The sequence below is a fragment of the Heptranchias perlo genome, chromosome 29 (assembly GCF_035084215.1).
Source record: "Heptranchias perlo isolate sHepPer1 chromosome 29, sHepPer1.hap1, whole genome shotgun sequence".
Taxonomy (NCBI): Eukaryota; Metazoa; Chordata; class Chondrichthyes; order Hexanchiformes; family Hexanchidae; genus Heptranchias; species Heptranchias perlo.
This window is the reverse complement of record NC_090353.1, coordinates 5,024,291-5,043,114: the sequence shown is the minus strand read 5'-3', so window position 1 is coordinate 5,043,114 and position 18,824 is coordinate 5,024,291. Positions and strand designations below refer to the sequence as shown.

The 18,824-nt window shown below is 41.4% G+C and overlaps 1 protein-coding gene across 3 annotated transcripts in view; it reads right to left on the bottom strand.

Moving 5' to 3' along the window:
* LOC137299341 (scaffold attachment factor B1-like) overlaps positions 1–18,824 on the bottom strand; it is a 75,013-nt gene that overhangs the window by 39,058 nt on the left and 17,131 nt on the right. For all 3 annotated transcript variants that reach the window (XR_010957885.1, XM_067968014.1, XM_067968015.1), the window contains exons 4-7: positions 17,514–17,594; positions 9,179–9,218; positions 3,922–4,294; positions 3,414–3,463 (exon numbers count right to left, since the gene is read on the bottom strand). Coding sequence is in view for 2 of the 3 variants with exons in the window: in XM_067968014.1 (XP_067824115.1) it covers positions 3,414–3,463; positions 3,922–4,294; positions 9,179–9,218; positions 17,514–17,594 (544 nt within the window). In the remaining variant the exon portion in view is untranslated. The remainder of the gene's footprint in view (positions 1–3,413; positions 3,464–3,921; positions 4,295–9,178; positions 9,219–17,513; positions 17,595–18,824) is intronic.

Here is an 18,824-nt window from a genome sequence, read left to right as displayed (position 1 = left end):
CTTTCAGATCTCCACCAATGCTGCCATTTCCATGCCATAAATTACTCCAGACCGATATTGCGGGCATGAAATCTACTCCTAGAGGTATATCAATACAACTCTCAGCGGCCACTTAGGTGTATGCTAGAACAGTACAAGAATTATATCTAGCAGTACATATGAATTATGGAAGTCAGTAGCATTATTTGCATATAACTAAGTTCATACACGTTTAGATCTAAGAAATATGCCTGATGATCTTAAGAGTTAAAATCTAACTCAAGTACCTTGTTAATTATGACAACATACCAGTCTCTAGCAGGACTAACAACCTTGGCAAATTCAAAATCAGCCAATACGGTGTTCCAAAAATTACTCCAGTTCCACAATGGGGTCGCCTGGTACAGCACAGGAGGTCGTCATTTGGCCCATTGTGCCTATGTCGCCTCTTTGAAAGAGGGATCCAATTAGTCTCATTCCCCTGGTCTTTCCCCATAGCCTTGTAAATTGTTTTCCTTCAAATATTTATCCAATTCCCTTTTGAAAGTTACTATTGAATTTGCTTCCACCATTCCAGATAATAACAACTTGCTTTTGTATTCTATGCCTCTATTAATAAAGCCCAGGATCATATGATTTTTTTTTAAAAATAGCTTTCTCAACTAGTTCTGCCATCTTCAAAGATTTATGTACATACGGGTCTCCCTGTTCCTGCATTCCCTTTAAAATTGCACCATTTAGTTTATATTGCCTCTCCTCATTCTTCCTACCAAAATGTATCACTTCACACTTCTCTGCGTTAAATTTCATCTGCCATGTGTCTGCCCATTTCACCAGTCTGTATGTCCTCCTGAAGTCTGTTACTATTCTCCACATTGTTTACTACAATTCTGAGTTTCGTGTCATCTGCAAACTTTGAAATTATACCCTGTATACCCAAATCCAGGTCATTAATATCAAAAAGAGCAGTGGTCCTAATACCGACTCCTGGGGAACACCACTGAATACTTCCCTCCAATCTGAAAAACAATCATTCACCACTACCCTCTGCTTTCTGTCCCTTAGCCAATTTTGTATCCACACTGCCACTGTCCCTTTAATCCCATGGGCTTTAATTTTGCTAAGTCCATTATGTGGCACTTTATCAAGTGCCTTTTGAAAGTTCATATACACAACATCAACAACACTACCCTCATCAACCCTCTCCGTTAATCAAGTTAGTCAAACACTATTTTCCTTTAATAAATCTGTGCTGACTTTCATTTATTAGCCCATACTTTTCCAAGTGCCAATTAATTTTGTCCCAGATTATTGTCTCTAAAGGTTTCTCCACCACTGTTAGGCTGATTGGCCTGTAATTGCTGAGTTTGTTCCATTCCCCTTTTTTGAACAGGGGTGTAACAGCTGCAATCCTCCAGTCCTCTAGCGCTGCCTCCATATCTAAGGAGGATTAGAAGATTGTGGCCAGAGCCGCTGCAATTTCCATCTTTACTTCCCTCAGTAACCTAGGACACATCCCATCTGGACCAGGTGACTTTTCTACTTTGAGCACTGCCAATCTATTAAGTGCCTCCTCTTTGTCTATTTTTATCCTATCCAATATTGCTACTATCTCCTCCTCCTTTACTGCTACATTGGCAGCATCCTCTTCTCTAGTGAAGGCCGATGCGAAGTATTCATTCACTACCTCTGCCATGCTCTCTGCCTCCACTAGAGGATCTCCTTTTTTGTTCCTAATCGGTCCCACCCTTTCTTTGACTACCCGTTTACCATTTATATGTTTATAAAAAACTTTTGGGTTCCCTTTTATTTTAACCACTAATCTAATCTCATACTCTCTCTTTGCCCCTCCTTAGTCCCTTATTCAGATTTCCTCTGTACTTTCTGTATTCAGCTTGGTTCCCTACTGTATAATGAACTTTACATTTGTCATAAGCCTCCTTTTTCTGTTTCATTTTAATCTCTTTCTTTAGTCACTAGGGAGCTCTAACTTTGGATGGACTTCCTTTCCCCCTTGTAGGAACGTGTCTACTCTGTAGACAAACCATTGCCCCCTTGAAGGCCTCCCATTGTTCAATTACTGTTTTGCCTATCAATTTTTAATTTCAATCCACCTGGGCAAGATCCCCTTTTAACTATTAGCCCTCCGCCAATTAAGTATTTTTACGCTCGATTGTTCCTTGTCCTTTTCCATAACTATTCTAATCCTGATGATTATGATCGCTGTTCCTCAAATGCTCCCCCACTGAAGCATGCTCCACTTCATTCCCCAGAACTAAATCCAGCACTGCTTCCTTCCTCATTGGGCTGGAAACATACTGATCAAGAAAGTTCTCTTGTACACATTTCAGGAATTCCTCCCCCTCTTTGCCCTTTACACTGTTACTGTCCCAGTCTATATTGGGATAGTTGAAGTATCCCCATTATCACTACTCTATAATTCTTGCATCTTTCTGTAATTTGCATGCAAATTGCTCCTCTATCTCCTTTCCACTATTTGATGGCCGATAATATACACCCAGTAGCATAATAACTCCTCTGTTGTTGCTTAGTTCTAACCAAATAGATTCTGTCTTTGACACTCAACTCCTCTCCCTCTTCCCCACCACCCCCTCAAAACAAAAACACTAGGGGGTGTCAAATTGCTATGAGCCAACGAACTTAGAGAATCTAAGATAAACTCATCAGTCTTACCCTAGATAATAGCAATTCCATGCAGACAGTCAATAAAAAGGCATTCCAAAAATTGGAGAATACAAGGGGGAAAAATATTTTAAAATCATTCCCTTTACCCATCCACTCACTACTGCCGTACCAACACGTATCGCCTTTCTCAACCATCACCAGTAGTTGAGATGCAGAATATGTCACTGCATATGTCAATGTCAATCCATGTGAGCTAACGGTAAGCATACTTCAATGCAGGATACCTGCCTTCCCAACTTTTTTTCTACTTGAAACAACACCAACCATAAAAGAGAAACTCCTGCATTTAAGTCTGAAGAATCGAAGGACCACCGTCATTGACATCTGATCCTCTTGCCAGGTTTCAAGACCAATACCAAGGATCAAAAGAGCCTACAGGTTACAATTCTGATGTACACATCTCTTCCAAACATACCAGCTCCTCTTTTGAAAAAGATGAACACTTAAAATAATGAACTGTTATACACATCCACAAATACCAATAAACTCCAAGGCACAATTTAAAAATCCTATTTTCTCCTATAGGCAGGTGCTAGTAATACTCTTAGGAAAGCTTGCTGAATTGGAGTAGTTAATAAAGTTGGTACAGTCAGAAGAGTATTAGATCTGATTTTGGTATTTTGAATTTCTTTTATATACACACCCAACACACATTCTACAAATGCTTTTTTAAGCAATTGGTACAACAAGGCTCTTATTATCTTTTTACTGTGATTTCTATGACCTACCTTTCTCCGGATTTGCTTCATTATTAGTATCTTTTTCATCCTCAACAGAGCTGAAGATACAAAATTGGATTGAAGCTATTAGAAACTCACATAAATGTCAACACTTCCATCCAGTCTTTAGAGCAAATTCTCCAATATCCAGCAAAGTATACAGCTCCTCAGTTATACATCAGTGTGAATGAAATACTTAAATATTTTGAATGACATTTCATATCCCAGCTACGAACGGAACTGTACAAAAATCACCTCAATTTGTTTTGATACCATCAGTAAAGAGTGCACACAGAAGCAAAATATTTCACTTTGTGAACTACTTGTGCTGGTTGCAGGCGAGCAGGAAGTGTAAAAGGAAGCTGCCTTTGGCAGTATGGGGAAAGCTACGAGTTTTTAAACATTTACAGAAAAGGTCAAAAATTACAGGCATTATGCAGGCCAATTCAGGGGACAAGTTTATTGGAGTCATCTTAGTATGAATTGAATTCTGGTCTAGAACTGAGAAACAACAAACCTCTTATTCTGATCACTGCCCTCTACAATCAAGGGATCTTTCTTAGTTGCTTCGTCAGAATCTTCATCTTCTGTTTTCATGATTTCATCTTTGCTTTCCACAGTTCTCAGCTGCAGTTCTTGCTCTACATTTTCAATGCTTGCCTCTTCCACTTCATGCCCTTGCTGGCTACTTCCCATCTTGCTAGCATTTTCTGTCACAAGTGTTTTGGTATCTATCTTCTTGGCGCCCACCTTTTCCTCGACAGGTTTCTTACAGTCTATTTCCATCTTGGTTGTAGCCCAATGTATGTCATTGTCCACGCCCAACGCAAGGACGCCCTCCACTTGCACACTGACTGAGGTGTTACCTTCCACTTCTTTTTGGTAGATATCTGTACCGACCATATATTGTGTTAATAGCAATAGCTGTGTGTAGGAACAGAACAATAAGCTTTCCCCAAACTCTCAGCCACATTCTCCTTTTCTATGAGATTAATGGAATAGAATAGTACAAAGTTTAATTACAACAGATATAGCAAGTATACATGTGGAGCTAGTATTTCTCTGTCCTCTTAAATCCAGAGAGACTGGAAAACTGAGGGAGTTTAAAAGGTTATCGGGGGGAAAAAAAACTGCTTTTCATTTCTTTGCTAGTTTAGCCACTCAGCTACAGAATAATGGCTCCTGATGTCAACAGCAGCATTTCAACTGATGAGACCAGAAAGGTTCATCCAATTCCTATAGGTTCAAACAGAGTGCATGAACTGAGGTTCAACATTACTATTTGGTACACTTTTAAACTGCAACTGTAAATGTTCACAAATAATTACTATAAAATCCAGATTATATATCACATCTAAGTATATGCTACACCTCTACGTTGTGGCTGATATTTTGGACTATGAAACACTACAAGTCTTTACTATAGAGGATGCTGAGGTGCTACTTGTATACCATGATAACTTGCCAGTCCGAAGTCTTCAGATTCTCGTCATTTCTTCAATGTGAAGGTTGTGTTAACATGCACATCAATTGCGTAGGTTCAATAGTCTGCCCTAAGCCTCTCACAAAGCACTGTTTCATAGGTTTTCAACCTATTTTATTTGCTAATTCTCTGATTTGTACAAAACATCACCACGACTCCACTCACAAAAGTCAAAAGCTCATTTACATTTTGCAACTTTGCCGAAGAAACCATTTCATTGCTGATTTCAGGTTTCTGTAGTTCCACGCAGTGTACTTGTTTCAAACTCAGATTTGGTGATGTGTACAACAAAAGCAACAACTTGCTTTTGTATAGCACTGCTAATGTCGAAAACGTCCCAATGTGATTTACAGAGGCACTGGGAAAAACGGTCACCAAGCCAGAGAGAAATTTAGAAGAGATGCTTGGCCAAATATGTGGTCTTTAAAGAGGGTCATAAAGGAATGGAAGTAAACATAGAGGGGTAAGTGTTTGGGGAGGAAATTCCAGAGAGTGGAACATAGGCAGCAGAAAGTGTGGTTGCCATTAATGGGGCTCAAGGGGGAAGGTGCAAAAAAAGGCTGGGGTAAGAGGACTGGAGACTTTGGGCAGGGAGGGGCGGTTATGAAAGTAGGGAGGGGCAAGGACATGAAGGGATTTAATGACAAAAATTTTTAAATCTGAGACACTGTTTGACCGGGAGGCAAGGCAATTCAACGAGGACACTTAAATGGGTGAACAGGACTTGGTGCAGGATAGAATACGGGCTATTTTATGATAGAGAAAATATGGGTCTGGAAATTCAGCTTGGGAGTCAAACAGGACTTCAAGGTGGTGAACAGTCTTATTAAGCCTGAGGCAGTGGCTGAGGAGGTCAAGAACATAAGAAATAGGAGCAGGAGTAGGCCATACGGCGCCTCAAGTCTGCTCTCTACCTCAATTCCACTTTCCCGCTCTATCCCCATATCCCTTGATTCCCTTAATGTCCAAAAATCTAGTGATCTCAGTCTTGGATATACTCAATAACAGAGCATTCACAGCCCTCTGGGTAATGAATTCGAAAGATTCACAACTGAGTGAAGAAATTTCTCATCTCGGTCCTAAATGGCCGACTCCTTATCGAGACTATGCCCCAAGTTCTACATTCTCCAGCCAGAGGAAACAGCCTCTCAGCATCTATCCTGTCAAGCCCCTCTAAGAATTTTATATGTTTCAATGAGATCACCTCTCATTCTTCTAAACTCCAGAGAATATACGCCCATATTACTCAATCTCTCCTTATAGGACAACCCTCTCATCCCAGGAATCAATCTAGTGAACCTTCGTTGCACTGCCTCTAAGGCAAGTATATCCTTAGGTAAGGAGACCAAAACTGTACACAGTACTCCAGGTATAGTCTCACCAGAGCCCTATATAATTGCAGCAAGACCTCCTTACTCTTATACTCCAACCCCCTTGCAATAAAGGCTAACACACCATTTGCCTTCCTAATTGCTTGCTGTATGTTAACTTTCTGTGATTCATGTACAAGAATACCCAAATCCCTCTGTTTACCAGCCTTTCTTAGTCTCCCACCTATTAAAAAAATATTCTGCTTTTCTATACTTCCTACCAAAGTGGATAATTTCACAGTTCCTCATGTTGCACTCCATCCGTCACCTTCTTGCCCACTCACTTAATCTATCCATATCCCTTTGCAGGCTCTGTGTCCTCCTCACAGCTTATATATATATGATTTTGCGGCATCCCACTAGTTACAACCTGCCAACCCAAAAATGACCCGTTTATTCCTACTTGCTGTTTTCTGTCCATTAACCAATCCTCAATTAATGCTAATATACTACCCCCAATCCCATGAGCCCTTAGCTTGTGTAACAACCTCTTGTGTGGCACCTTATCGAATACCTTCTGAAAATCCAAATATACTACATCCGCTGTTCCCCCTTATCTACGCTGCTAGTTACAGCCGCAAAAAACTAAGATTTGTCAAACACAATTTCCCTTTCATAAAACCGTGTTGACTCTGCCTAATCATATGATGATTTTCTAAGTGCGTTGTTACTATGTCCTTAATAATAGAATCTAACATTTTCCCGACTACTGATGTCAGGCTAACCGGCCTGTAGTTGCCTGTTTTCTCTCTCCCTCCTTTCTTGAATAGCGGGGTTACATTTGCTATCTTCCAGGTTGATGAAGTCAGTGGCAACAGAGCAGAGACTGTGGTGAGGGCTAAAGATGGCGAATTTAGTCTCCCCACTGTTTAATTGATGGATGTTAAGGCTCATCTAAGATGATGTCAGAAAAGCAGTCTGACAGCACAGAAGCAATGGAGGAGTTGAGAGATGGTTTAGAACTTGGTGCCATCGGTGTACATGTAGATGCTGACCCACCGCCTTTGGACATTAGGTTCTTTGAGGGGGGGGGGTCTCCAAATGGTGACAGTACAAATGGGAAGACAAGCCATTGCTAGAAATGCTCTGGCTACGACTGGATAGTTAAGAGTGGAACCAAGCTAGGGCAGTTCCACCAAGATGCAGAACGGGGGAAAGGTGGGTCCAACCAGGTGAAAGACTGTAGAAAGATAAAGGAAGATGAGAGGGAATAACACCATGGTCAATGTCACAGAGAATGTCATTCATGACTTTGGTAAGAGCCATTCCTTTGCTATGGGAGGCATATAACCAAATTACAAGCATTCAATGGATTTGTGGAAGAGATGGGCACAAAGTTGGGAGGCGATAAGTTCAAGGACTTTGGATAGGAAAGGAAGGTTGGAGATGGGGTGGCAGTTATCAAAGACAAAGGAGTCGGGGATGGGTTTTTGGAGAAGAGACATGGCCACCTCAGATTTAAAGGGGTTTGGGACAGCACCAAGGGGAGAGGGCACCATTTACAACGATAGCTAGTTAGACTATAAAATAGCTCTACATCTTTGTAACATCTATCAATTTGATATTCACAAAGATCATAAACAAATGAGGAAGACTATTTAGCTCATTCTGCTCAGTTTTTCAAACAAATGTACAATGTCCTTATCACAGCATCCATTTCTCTTGAATGTCTCAAGTTTTTTGCCCCCCCTCCCCAATTTATCCAGAAGATGAGATATCAATTTCTTTTATGGAAAGAACTTGCTTTTTACTAGTTTGTACCTATGTTCCTGTCCTGTAGTCGTGGTTTAACTTAAAAGTGCTCAGAATTGGACATGGCGAGTCCATCAAGCTCAGGCCTCTTTTAGCCTTTCCCCTAGCTACTTCAAGACCATTAATTATGTTCCCTGTTTTTTCTTCCCATCTGTAAATACTTGCACTGATCTGTACTGAACAGCATCAGCCATAGCTCTGCCCACTTGCAAATATTGCATAAATTCTTCTGCAATTTCTAACTATTTCATTACATTCCATGCCCTCCGTCCTCCCATTTAGATTATCTGTGATTTGACAAACAGTGAGTTTCTGAATCCAGGTCATTTATGTAGATTGGATACAGTCAAAGGCCCCAGCACCAATCACTGGGGCAATCCACTCAGTAGATCTTCCCAACCTGACAATTTCCCTAATTAACATGCAGTTCTTCCCCTTTTGTAGCCGATTTCTTATCATCAAATTTGAAGTTTTAAGACCTCCCAAGTTATCTCACACCTTCCTCTTCCCAAATGGCAAACTCCACTGTCCGATTTTCCAGCTCCCTTTACTCCACATCACACTCTTCAAGGAACCAACTTGGTTCCAATGGCCCCAATTGTGGTCTCTCCAGATATTACTTTAGTACAGATCTTCAACTGTTCGCTCACTGCTTACCTGAGGTGAAAGTCCTGGTGTTGGAAATAGACAATCCTTCAGTCCTGCAATTAACTCGCACTTATACCCTGACAGGATTATCTCTGTTGATTTTCTATCAAACATATATTCATATAGCACCATCAAAAGTTCAAGTTTGTCCAGAGCAACAAAAAGTGTCACATAGTAATTAAAATAACAACTGAAGATGGGAAATATTAGGAACACAACACATCAGGGCTGCATGACTGCTCTGTCACCACAAAAAATGCAGATTCCTCCTCCCTCTCCCCCGTCTGGCATTTTCGCAAAAAATACAGTGCCATATGTTTAGTATTAAAATGCCTAAAGCACAAGTAGGGATAACATATGTTAATAGCTTTAAAGCAGATTTACACATTTCAGCAGTGCCTCAGTTTTCCATTCTTCTTCTGGCTGTGCTATTCTCCAAATGACCATTGCTATGAAACAGAATCAACACTTGCAAACATGTTTGATTAGGGAAAGAAGCTTTTAAGACAGAACAAAAGTACCTTCAACGACACCTGCTTCTTCTGATGTCACTTTAGTTTCCTAAAGGGAGCAGAAATACAAATGCATTAGAAATGTATTTATGTACAGTATATATCATTTCTATCTATTGTGAAACTCTGACAAAGTACCTGTACTAGTGTTATCACAAGGCTTTCAATTAAGGTTGGTGTGTCAAATTACTGTTTATGGACCTGATGTGGAGATGCCGGTGATGGACTGGGGTTGACAATTGTAAACAATTTTACAACACCAAGTTATAGTCCAGCAATTTTATTTTAAATTCACAAGCTTTCGGAGGCTACCTCCTTCCTCAGGTGAACGATTTTTTTTTTTCCAAATCGTTCACCTGAGGAAGGAGGTAGCCTCCGAAAGCTTGTGAATTTAAAATAAAATTGCTGGACTATAACTTGGTGTTGTAAAATTGTTTATGGACCTGTCAGTGGTGCTGAGTTTGGTAAGAGTCATTTGAGTTAATTATAGTTCTCACAAACATGTATTCCAAAACATTCAAGTGTATCAGTTTAACCGATTTTTTTCCTACAACATATTCTTACCAATATGCAAAATAAGTCACCATAGAAAAGGCTACTTTTAAAGCAGTCAGAAACACAGGTTTTGTTATTCAGGCAACTATATTGCTCATCCAAATTATGAAGCTTTGTCAGTATTGTGGAATTGTGATGCAAAACAAAGGTGGTAAAGCACAAATTCAAGGGATAATAGGCAGACCATTTCAGTGCATTGATTAACAGGTTTGATGAAAATGAACCAAAAGGATGCCCACCCCCACTTAAAGCCAGACCAAGAACAGAACATATAAACGCTATATACACGGTTCATCGTTTAAGAAATGATAAACAATGTTATGTGGCACATTTCTGATCTTTTAAAAAAAGCAGCAGACTTACAGATGTATTAACAATGGACAAAGTAGGATCAGAAAAATAGCTGACAAATAATCACAAATGAACAATCAACTGCATTTAGAACAATGAAAGCCTCAAAGGATGGCACAAGGATAAGGGCCAACAATGGCTTAAGACTTGTTTCACCTGCATTCATTTATTTTCTTAAAAAGACATGTGTATGTATATATACCATTGGGTACGGTAGCATAGTGGCTATGTTACTGGACTAGTAATCCAGAGGCCTGAACTAATAATCCAGAGTCATGAGTTCAAATCCCGCCATGGCAGCTGGGGAATTTAAATTCAATTAATTAAATAAACTAGTATCCGGAATGGTGGCCACGAAACTACCGGATTGTCGTAAAAACCCATCTGGTTCACTAATGTCCTTAAGGGAAGGAAACTTGCCGTCTTTACCCGGTCTGGCCTATATGTGACTCCAGACCAAAAGCAATGTGGTTGATTCTTAATCGCCCTCTGAAATGGCCTAGCAAGCCACTCAGTTGTACAATCTCATTACAGAAAGTCACATTAAGAATAAAACCAGTCGGGCCACCCGTCACCGGACACGACAAAGGCAAACCAAGCCCAGTCAACCCTGCAAAGTCCTCCTCACTAACATCTGGGGACTTGTGCCAAAATTGGGAGAGCTGTCCCACAGACTAGTCAAGCAACAGCCTGACATAGCCATACTCTCAGAATCAGACCTTTCAGCCAACGTCCCAGACTCTTCCATCACCATGTCTGGGTATGTCCTGTCCCACCGGCAGGACAGACCCACCAGAGGTGGCGGTACAGTGGTATGCAGGCAGGAAGGAGTGGCCCTGGGAGTCCTCAACTTTGACTCCGGACCCCATGAAATCTCATGGCATCAGGTCAAACATGGGCAAGGAAACCTCCTGCTGATTACCACCTACCACCCTCCCTCAGCTGGTGAATCAGTCCTCCTCCATGTTGAGCACCATTTGGAGGAAGCACTGAGGGTAACAAGGGCACAGAATGTACTCTGGGTGGGGGACTTCAATGTCCATCACCAAGAGTGACTTGGTAGCACCACTACTGACTGAGCTGGCCGAATCCTGAAGGACACAGCTGCCAGACTGGGCCTGCGGCTGGTGGTGAGCGAACCAACATGAGGGAAAAACCTACTTGACCTCGTCCTAACCAATCTACCTGTCGTAGATGCACCTGTCCATGACAGTATTGGTAGGAGCGACCACCGCACTGTCCTTGTGGAGACGACTCCTGTCTTCACACTGAGGACACCATCCAACGTGTTGTGTGGCACTACCACCGTGCTAAATGGGATAGATTCAGAACATTTCTAGCAGCTCAAAACTGGGCATCCATGAGGCACTGTGGGCCACCAGCAGCAGCAGAATTATATTCCAGCACAATCTGTAACCCTATGACCCGGCATATTCCTCACTACCATTACCAACAAGCCAGGGGATCCTCAGGGAGTGTCCCAAGTCTAACCATCTTCAGCTGCTTCATCAATGACCTTCCCAGGAAGAGCATGCCAGGCGTAGAACCAGGCGTACCTAAAAATGAGGTGCCAACCTGGTGCAGCTACAATACAGGACTACATGCATGCTAAGCAGTGGGAGCAACATGCTATAGACAGAGCTAAACGATTCCACAACCAACGGATCAAATCAAAGCTCCACAGTCCTGCCACATCCAGTTGTGAATGGTGGTGGACAATTAAACATCTAACGGGAGGAGGAGGCTCCGTGAACATTCCCATCCTCAAAGATGGCAGAGTCCAGCACGAGTGCAAAAGACAAGGTTGAAGAGTTTGCAACCATCATCAGCCAGAAGTGCCGAGTGGATGATCCATCTCGGCCTCCTCCCGAGATCCCCACCATCACAGAAGCCAGTCTTCAGCCAATTCGCTTCACTCCACGTGATATCAAGAAATAGCTGAGTGCACTGGATACAGCAAAGGCTATGGGCCCCAACAACATCCCAGCTGTAGTGCTGAAGACTTGTGCTCCAGAACTAGCCAGGCCTATAGCCAAGCTGTTCCAGTACAGCTACAACACTGGCATTTACCTGACAAAGTGGAAAATTGCCCAGGTATGTCCTGTCCACAAAAAGCAGGACAAATCCAATCTGGCCAATTACCGCCCCATTGGTCTACTCTCAATCATCAGCAAACTGATGGAAAGTGTCATCGACAGTGCTATCAAGCAGCACTTACTCACCAACAACCTGCTCACCGATGCTCAGTTTGGGTTCAGCCAGGACCACTCGGCTCCAGACCTCATTACAGCCTTGGTCCAAACATGGACAAAAGAGCTGAATTCCAGAGGCGAGGTGAGAGTGACTGCCCTTGGCATCAAGGCAGCATTTGACCGAGTATGGCACCAAGGAGCCCTAGTAAAATTGAAGTCAGGGGGAAAACTCTCCAGTGGCTGGAGTCATACCTAGCTCAAAGGAAGATGGTAGTGGTTGTTGGAGGCCAATCATCTCAGCCCCAGGATATTGCTGCAGGAGTTCCTCAGGGCAGTGTCCTAAGCCCAACCATCTGCAGCTGCTTCATCAATGATCTTCCTTCCATCAGAAGGTCAGAAATGGGGATGTTCGCTGATTGTGTTCAGTTCCATTCGCAACTCCTCAGATAATGAAGCAGTCCGTACCCGCATGCAGCAAGACCTGGACAACATCCAGGCTTGGGCTGATAAGTGGCAAGTTACATTCGCGCCAGGCAATGACCATCTCCAACAAGAGAGAGTCTAACCACCTCCCCTTGACATTCAACAGCATTACCATCGCTGAATCCCCCACCATTAACATTCTGGAGGTCATCACTGACTAGAAACTTAACTGGACAAGCCACATAAATACAGTGGCTACAAGAGGTTAGAAGGGCTACTGAAGAGTGCATGTGGAGGCAAGAGAAATAGGGAGGCAGACTCTCAGGGCTTTACATGAGGAGACCCAATGGTAGTAATCCATGTAGAAGAATGAGAAATTAAAAGGACCTCAAGAGTCACATGTGCAAAGACCACCCCAAAACTCAGACACGGGATGCAATGCAACATTCTCTGGTATTGGGTAAAGGAAGGTAGTTCACCAGAAAAATTGAGGATGTAAGTGGCTAACAATATGGCGGGAAAATTATGCCACTTTCATAAATTACTGGGAACATTTTCAGGACAAAAGGCACTGCTACAGCTTTTTTTAAACCAAGCAGTAACAATGAAACTAATGAGGAACATGAGACTATTGAGAATCATTCAAACTCGATAGATGGGGGAGGGAAGGAGGAAATTGGATCTAATACAAGACTCAGAGTGGAAGGTGGTGAACAGCCAGGTATGGACACAGACACTCAGACTTGAAGGAACAAGATACCAGAGTCAGGCAAACATTGGGGTTAACTAACGAGTCAAATCTATGAGCATTAGTACTAAGATGCCAGAATTGGGGGCTGTAGTGCCACTAAGAAACTACAATGTAGTAAGACTATCTGAAACATGGCTGATGCCAAAGAATAGCAGTAAATACAATATACAGGGGTACAGAACGTTCAAAAGAGATAGAGGGAACAGAAGAGGAGGTATTGTAGCCCTATATATCAGGTACATCTGGGAGGTTAAAGAGGTCAATCCTGTGGGAGGTACAAAGTTACATGTTGACCAACTTAGATGCAGAAACTCAATGTATATTTGTTAACTTTGCAGATATACCAAATTAAGAGGGGCAATTCAGGAAATACAAAATAATTTGGACAAGATATATAGGTTAGTAGAACAGAGGCAAATAACATTTAATACAGACAAGCGCAAAGTACTGTACCATAGGAAGAAAAAATAGGCAACCCAAGTACTTTACGAATGCTGTGAAAATAGCTAAGGGTGAAGATGAAAAAGATCAACAGGTCATAACAGACTGTATGCTCAAAGTATTCAAACAATGTAGCGTAGCTATCAACAAAACTAATACAATGCTGAACGATACAGCCAAAACATTGGAGAACAAGTCGTATAATGCTCCGATTAGACCACACCTTGATTGAAGTGTCCAGTCTCGGTCAACTAGAAAGAAGAACATAAGAAATAGGAGCAGGAGTAGGCCATTCCGCCCCTTGAGCCTGCTCCGCCATTCAATACCATGGCTGATCTTCACCTTTCCCGCCCTATCCCCATATCCCTTGATTCCCTTAGAGTCCAAAAATCTATCGATCTCAATCTTGAATACACTCAACGACTCAGCATCCACAGCCCTCTGGGATAGAGAATTCCAAACATTCACAACCCTGAGTGAAGAAATTTCTCATCTCAGTCCTAAATGGCTGACCCCTTATCCTAAGACTATGCCCCTAGTTCTAGACACTCCAGCCAGGGGAAAGTCTCTCAGCATTTACCCTATCAAGCCCCCTCAGAATCTTGTGTGTGTCAATGAAATCACCACTCGTTCTTCTAAACTCGAGAGTTTTAGGCCCATTCTACTCAATCTCTCCTCATAGGACAACCCTCTCATCCTAGGAATCAATCTAATGAACCTTTGTTGCACCGTCTCCAAGGCAAGTATATTCTTCCTTAGGTAAGGAGATCAAAACTGTACGAAGTACACCAGGTGTGGTCTCACCAAAGCCCTGTACAATTGCAACAAGACTTCCTTACTCTTGTACGCCAACACCCTTGCAATAAAGGCCAACATATCATTTGCCTTCCTAACTGCTTGCTGTACCTGCACGTTAACTTTCTGTGTTTCGTGTACAAGCACACCCAATTCCCTCTGAACACCAACATTTAACAGTTTCTCACCATTTAAAAAATAATCTATTTTTCTATTCTTCCTACCAAAGTGAATAACCTCACATTGCCCCACGTTATACTCCATCTGCCACCTTATTGCCCACTCACAACCTATCTATATCCCTTTGCTGACTCTGTCCTCCTTACAGCTTACTTTTCCACCTAGCTTTGTATCGTCAGCAAACTTGGATACATTACACTCAGTCCCTTCATCTAAGTCATTAATATAGAATGCAAATAGCTGAGGCCCAAGCACTGATCCTTGCAGCAGCCCACTAGTTACAGCCTGCTAACCTGAACATGACTAGTTTATTCTTACCCTGTTTTCTGTCCGTTAACCAATCCTCTATCCACGCTAATATATTACCCCCAATCCCACGAGCCCTTATCTTGTTTAAGGACCTTTTGTGTGGCACCTTATCCAATGCCTTCAGAAAATCCACATATACTACATCCACTGGTTCCCCTTTATCTACCCTGCTAGTTACATCCTCAGAAAACTCTAATAAATTTGTCAAACACGATTTGCCTTTCATAAAACCATACTGACTCTGCCTAATCATATGATTTTTTTTAAGTGCCCCGTTACCATGTCCTTAATAATAGATTCCAGCATTTTCCCATCTACTGATGTCAGGCTAACTGATCTCTAGTTCCCTGTTTTCTCTCTCCCTCCTTTCTTGAATAGCAGTGTTACATTTGCTACCTTCCAATCCACTGGGACCACTCTAGAATCTAGGAAGATCACAACCAATGCATCAACTATCTCTGCAGCCGCCTCTTTTAGAACCCTAGGACGTTGGCCATCAGTCCAGGGGATTTGTCGGCTCTTAGTCCCATTAATTTCTCCAGTACTTTTTCTTTACTAATATTAATTACTTTAAGTTCCTCACACTCATTATACCCTCGGTTCCCCACTATTTGTGGTATTTCTACTGTGAAGAAAGATACAAAATATTTGTTTAACATCTCTGCCATTTCCTTAGTCCCCATTATAATTTCTCCTGTCTCAGCCTCTAAACGACCCACGTTCATGTTTGCTACTCTCTTCCTTTTTACATACTTGTAGAAGCTCTTACAACCTGTTTTTATATTTCTTGCTCGTTTACTCTCATATTCTATTTTCTCCCTCTATCAATTTTTTGGTCATCCTTTGCTAGTTTCTAAAACTCTCCCAATCCTCAGGCTTACTATTCTTTTTGGAAACCTTATAAGCCTTTTTTTAAAATCTAATACTATCCGTAACTTCTTTAGTTAGACACGGATGGATCACTTTTTCCCTGGAGTTTTTATTCCTTGATGGAATGTATGTTCATTGAGAATTATGAATTATTTCTTTAAATGTTCGTCATTGCTTATCTACCATCATATCCGATCCTTTAATTTAATTCCCCAATCAACCTTAGCAAACTTGCCCCTCATAACTATGTAATTGGCTTTAAGTTTAAGACTCTAGTTTCAGACTTAAGTACGTCACTCTCGAACTCAATGTGAAATTCTATCATATTGTGATCACTCTTCCCCAGAGGATCCTTTACTATGAGATTACTAATTAACCCTGTCTCATTACACAAGACAAGATCTAAAATAGCCTGTTCCCTGGTTGGTTCCACAACGTATTGTTCTAGGAAATGGTCTTGAATGCATTCTATAAACTTGTTTTCCAAACTACTTTGCAATTTAATTTGCCCAATCTATATGAAGATTAAAGTCCCCCACGATTATTGCAATAAGGGAGTAATTTGAGCCCTGAATTCAGATCAGAGAAGAGCTATAAGGCCGATCCCTCACCTTAGAGGAATGAGCCACGGGGAAAAGACCGGAATAACCTGGGCTTTTCAGCCTTGAAAGGTGGTGACCGTATAGAGGTATGCAAGATAGTAAGTGGTAGATCTGAAAAATCACTTCAAACTAAATAGTAAGAGTAGGACAAAGGTTCAAATTGGTTAGCAGCAAATTTAGGACTGATGTCAGGAAGTTCTTGTTTACACAAAGAATGATCAATACATGGAATGGACCTCCAGGCAGAGTAGGTGAAACGCTGGAATTATTTAAGAGTTGGATGCTGCAGAGGGGAGTCTGTAGGGTCTTTATGGGTGAATTAAAATGGGTCAAATGGCCTTCCTCATCTGTAGTTATTTTGCGAGTCAAAACGATGCCAAAGACATTTATGTCTGACACAAATCCAATAATAAACATCTATAAACAAAGCTGGAGATGCACTAAATTGTTAGCTGTGACAGGATACAAAATATCACAATGCTGAGGACAAATGATTACCAATGAGTTAACTAATTATTGCTAATTTAGGATGGGGCAGTCGAAGTCAGTTTGAAATATAGACTGAAAACCTAGAACGCTAAATCAGATCAACCCTCGAGTGGCCGCACCTGGTAATTCTCTTCAAAATTAAACCAGCACAAATTTCACAACTTGGAACACCCTGATTATATGCTGATGTTAATCCATCAAAAACCTCTGATGGCATCACAAACAATTGGTGGGGGTGGGGGTGTGGGTGGGAGTAGACATGCATTTGCACAGTTAATCTAAAATTTCTTACGTTCCAGTTTGAATCTTCCAACACTTCTTCAATAATGGGTCTAGTTTTTGTTGCCTCTCTTGTAAAAAAAATATTTAATGAAGTTTCATCTTACTTCAATAACATCAGAGGCTTGCATGGGTTCCAACTCTGCAGCACAAAGCATCTCTGCATCTTCTGTGGTCCCTTCTAGCTCCTGAAACAAAAAAACATTCAGAACATTAGCCTAAACATCAGCGACTGCGAGATCAAAGAGGAGACATTTCTTACTATTGAAGATAATTCCACAAGGTTCTGCAAATATAATCTAGGCTGCAATATATTTAAAAAATCAATTCCTTGCTTACCTTTGCCCCCCCTCCTTTTCCCAATCCAAGGCCCTAAAACAAAGTTCAGAGAGAGAAACGGCCATTCCACCCATCCAGAGCCCTTGTATGATTATTCCATCATGGACTTCCCCTCTTTCCCACCACTATCTGTTGTTTCCTTACTTTAAAAGGAACACAAAACACATTCATTCCCTTAAGCACCAAAAAATTAATAATCTTCAACTCCTGCTTCTCAAAGGCCATCGATCCAGCACTTTTAAAAAGAGTGTCAACTGACCCGGAATCAACTACCTGATATGGGAATTCCCATGTCCCTGAATCGATAAAAAAGTATGTTCTAATCTCTAGCCTTGCTTGCAGTTTGAGAATCTTCGGCCCAATTCTCATTGTTCAGATTAAAAAGCTTGCTCACTTCAACCGTTGCTTATTTTGAAGACCTATATCATGCTTCCAGTCAGCCTTTTCTCTAGTGAAAATAATAATGTAGTCTCATAACGACTGAAATCATTCTTTGAACCCTTTCTGAATTATCCATGTCCTTTTTACAATAGGGTGACCAAAAGTGCATGCCATACTCCAGAACTGGCCTTATCACTACATTATCAGTATAAGACAGAACCAGATTTAAATTTGTTGCCATGCACTAAAAATGCATCCACTGTACAGGAGTAGAGGAATCTAAGTCCAACCACGTATACACGATAATGTTTAATCAAGTGCATTACATCTAACACAATAAATTTTTCCACCCAGTAGCTCCACTACCAATTGTCTCAAGCTACACACAGTATAGTTGTCTAAAGCCTTTATATTTTATCAGCTGAAGTTGAGTCTCGAAGCAACAAAATGAGCTCGATGCCATTTTCCTCTTCATATTCTGCGACTGTACTCTCTGCATGTCCCTCATCTGAAATTTTCGTCACTTTAATATCCTGTATGTGGTCAACAAAAACTTCAATATCCTCCTGTGAAGAAAAAAAAAATCAAGCCAAGAATCCTAAGGCATTGTTAAACTACACTTATTATAAAATGGCACAGCTTCCAAAGCCCTGTACCACACACAAGACCGTGCAAAATTCCCTCCCACCACCAAATTC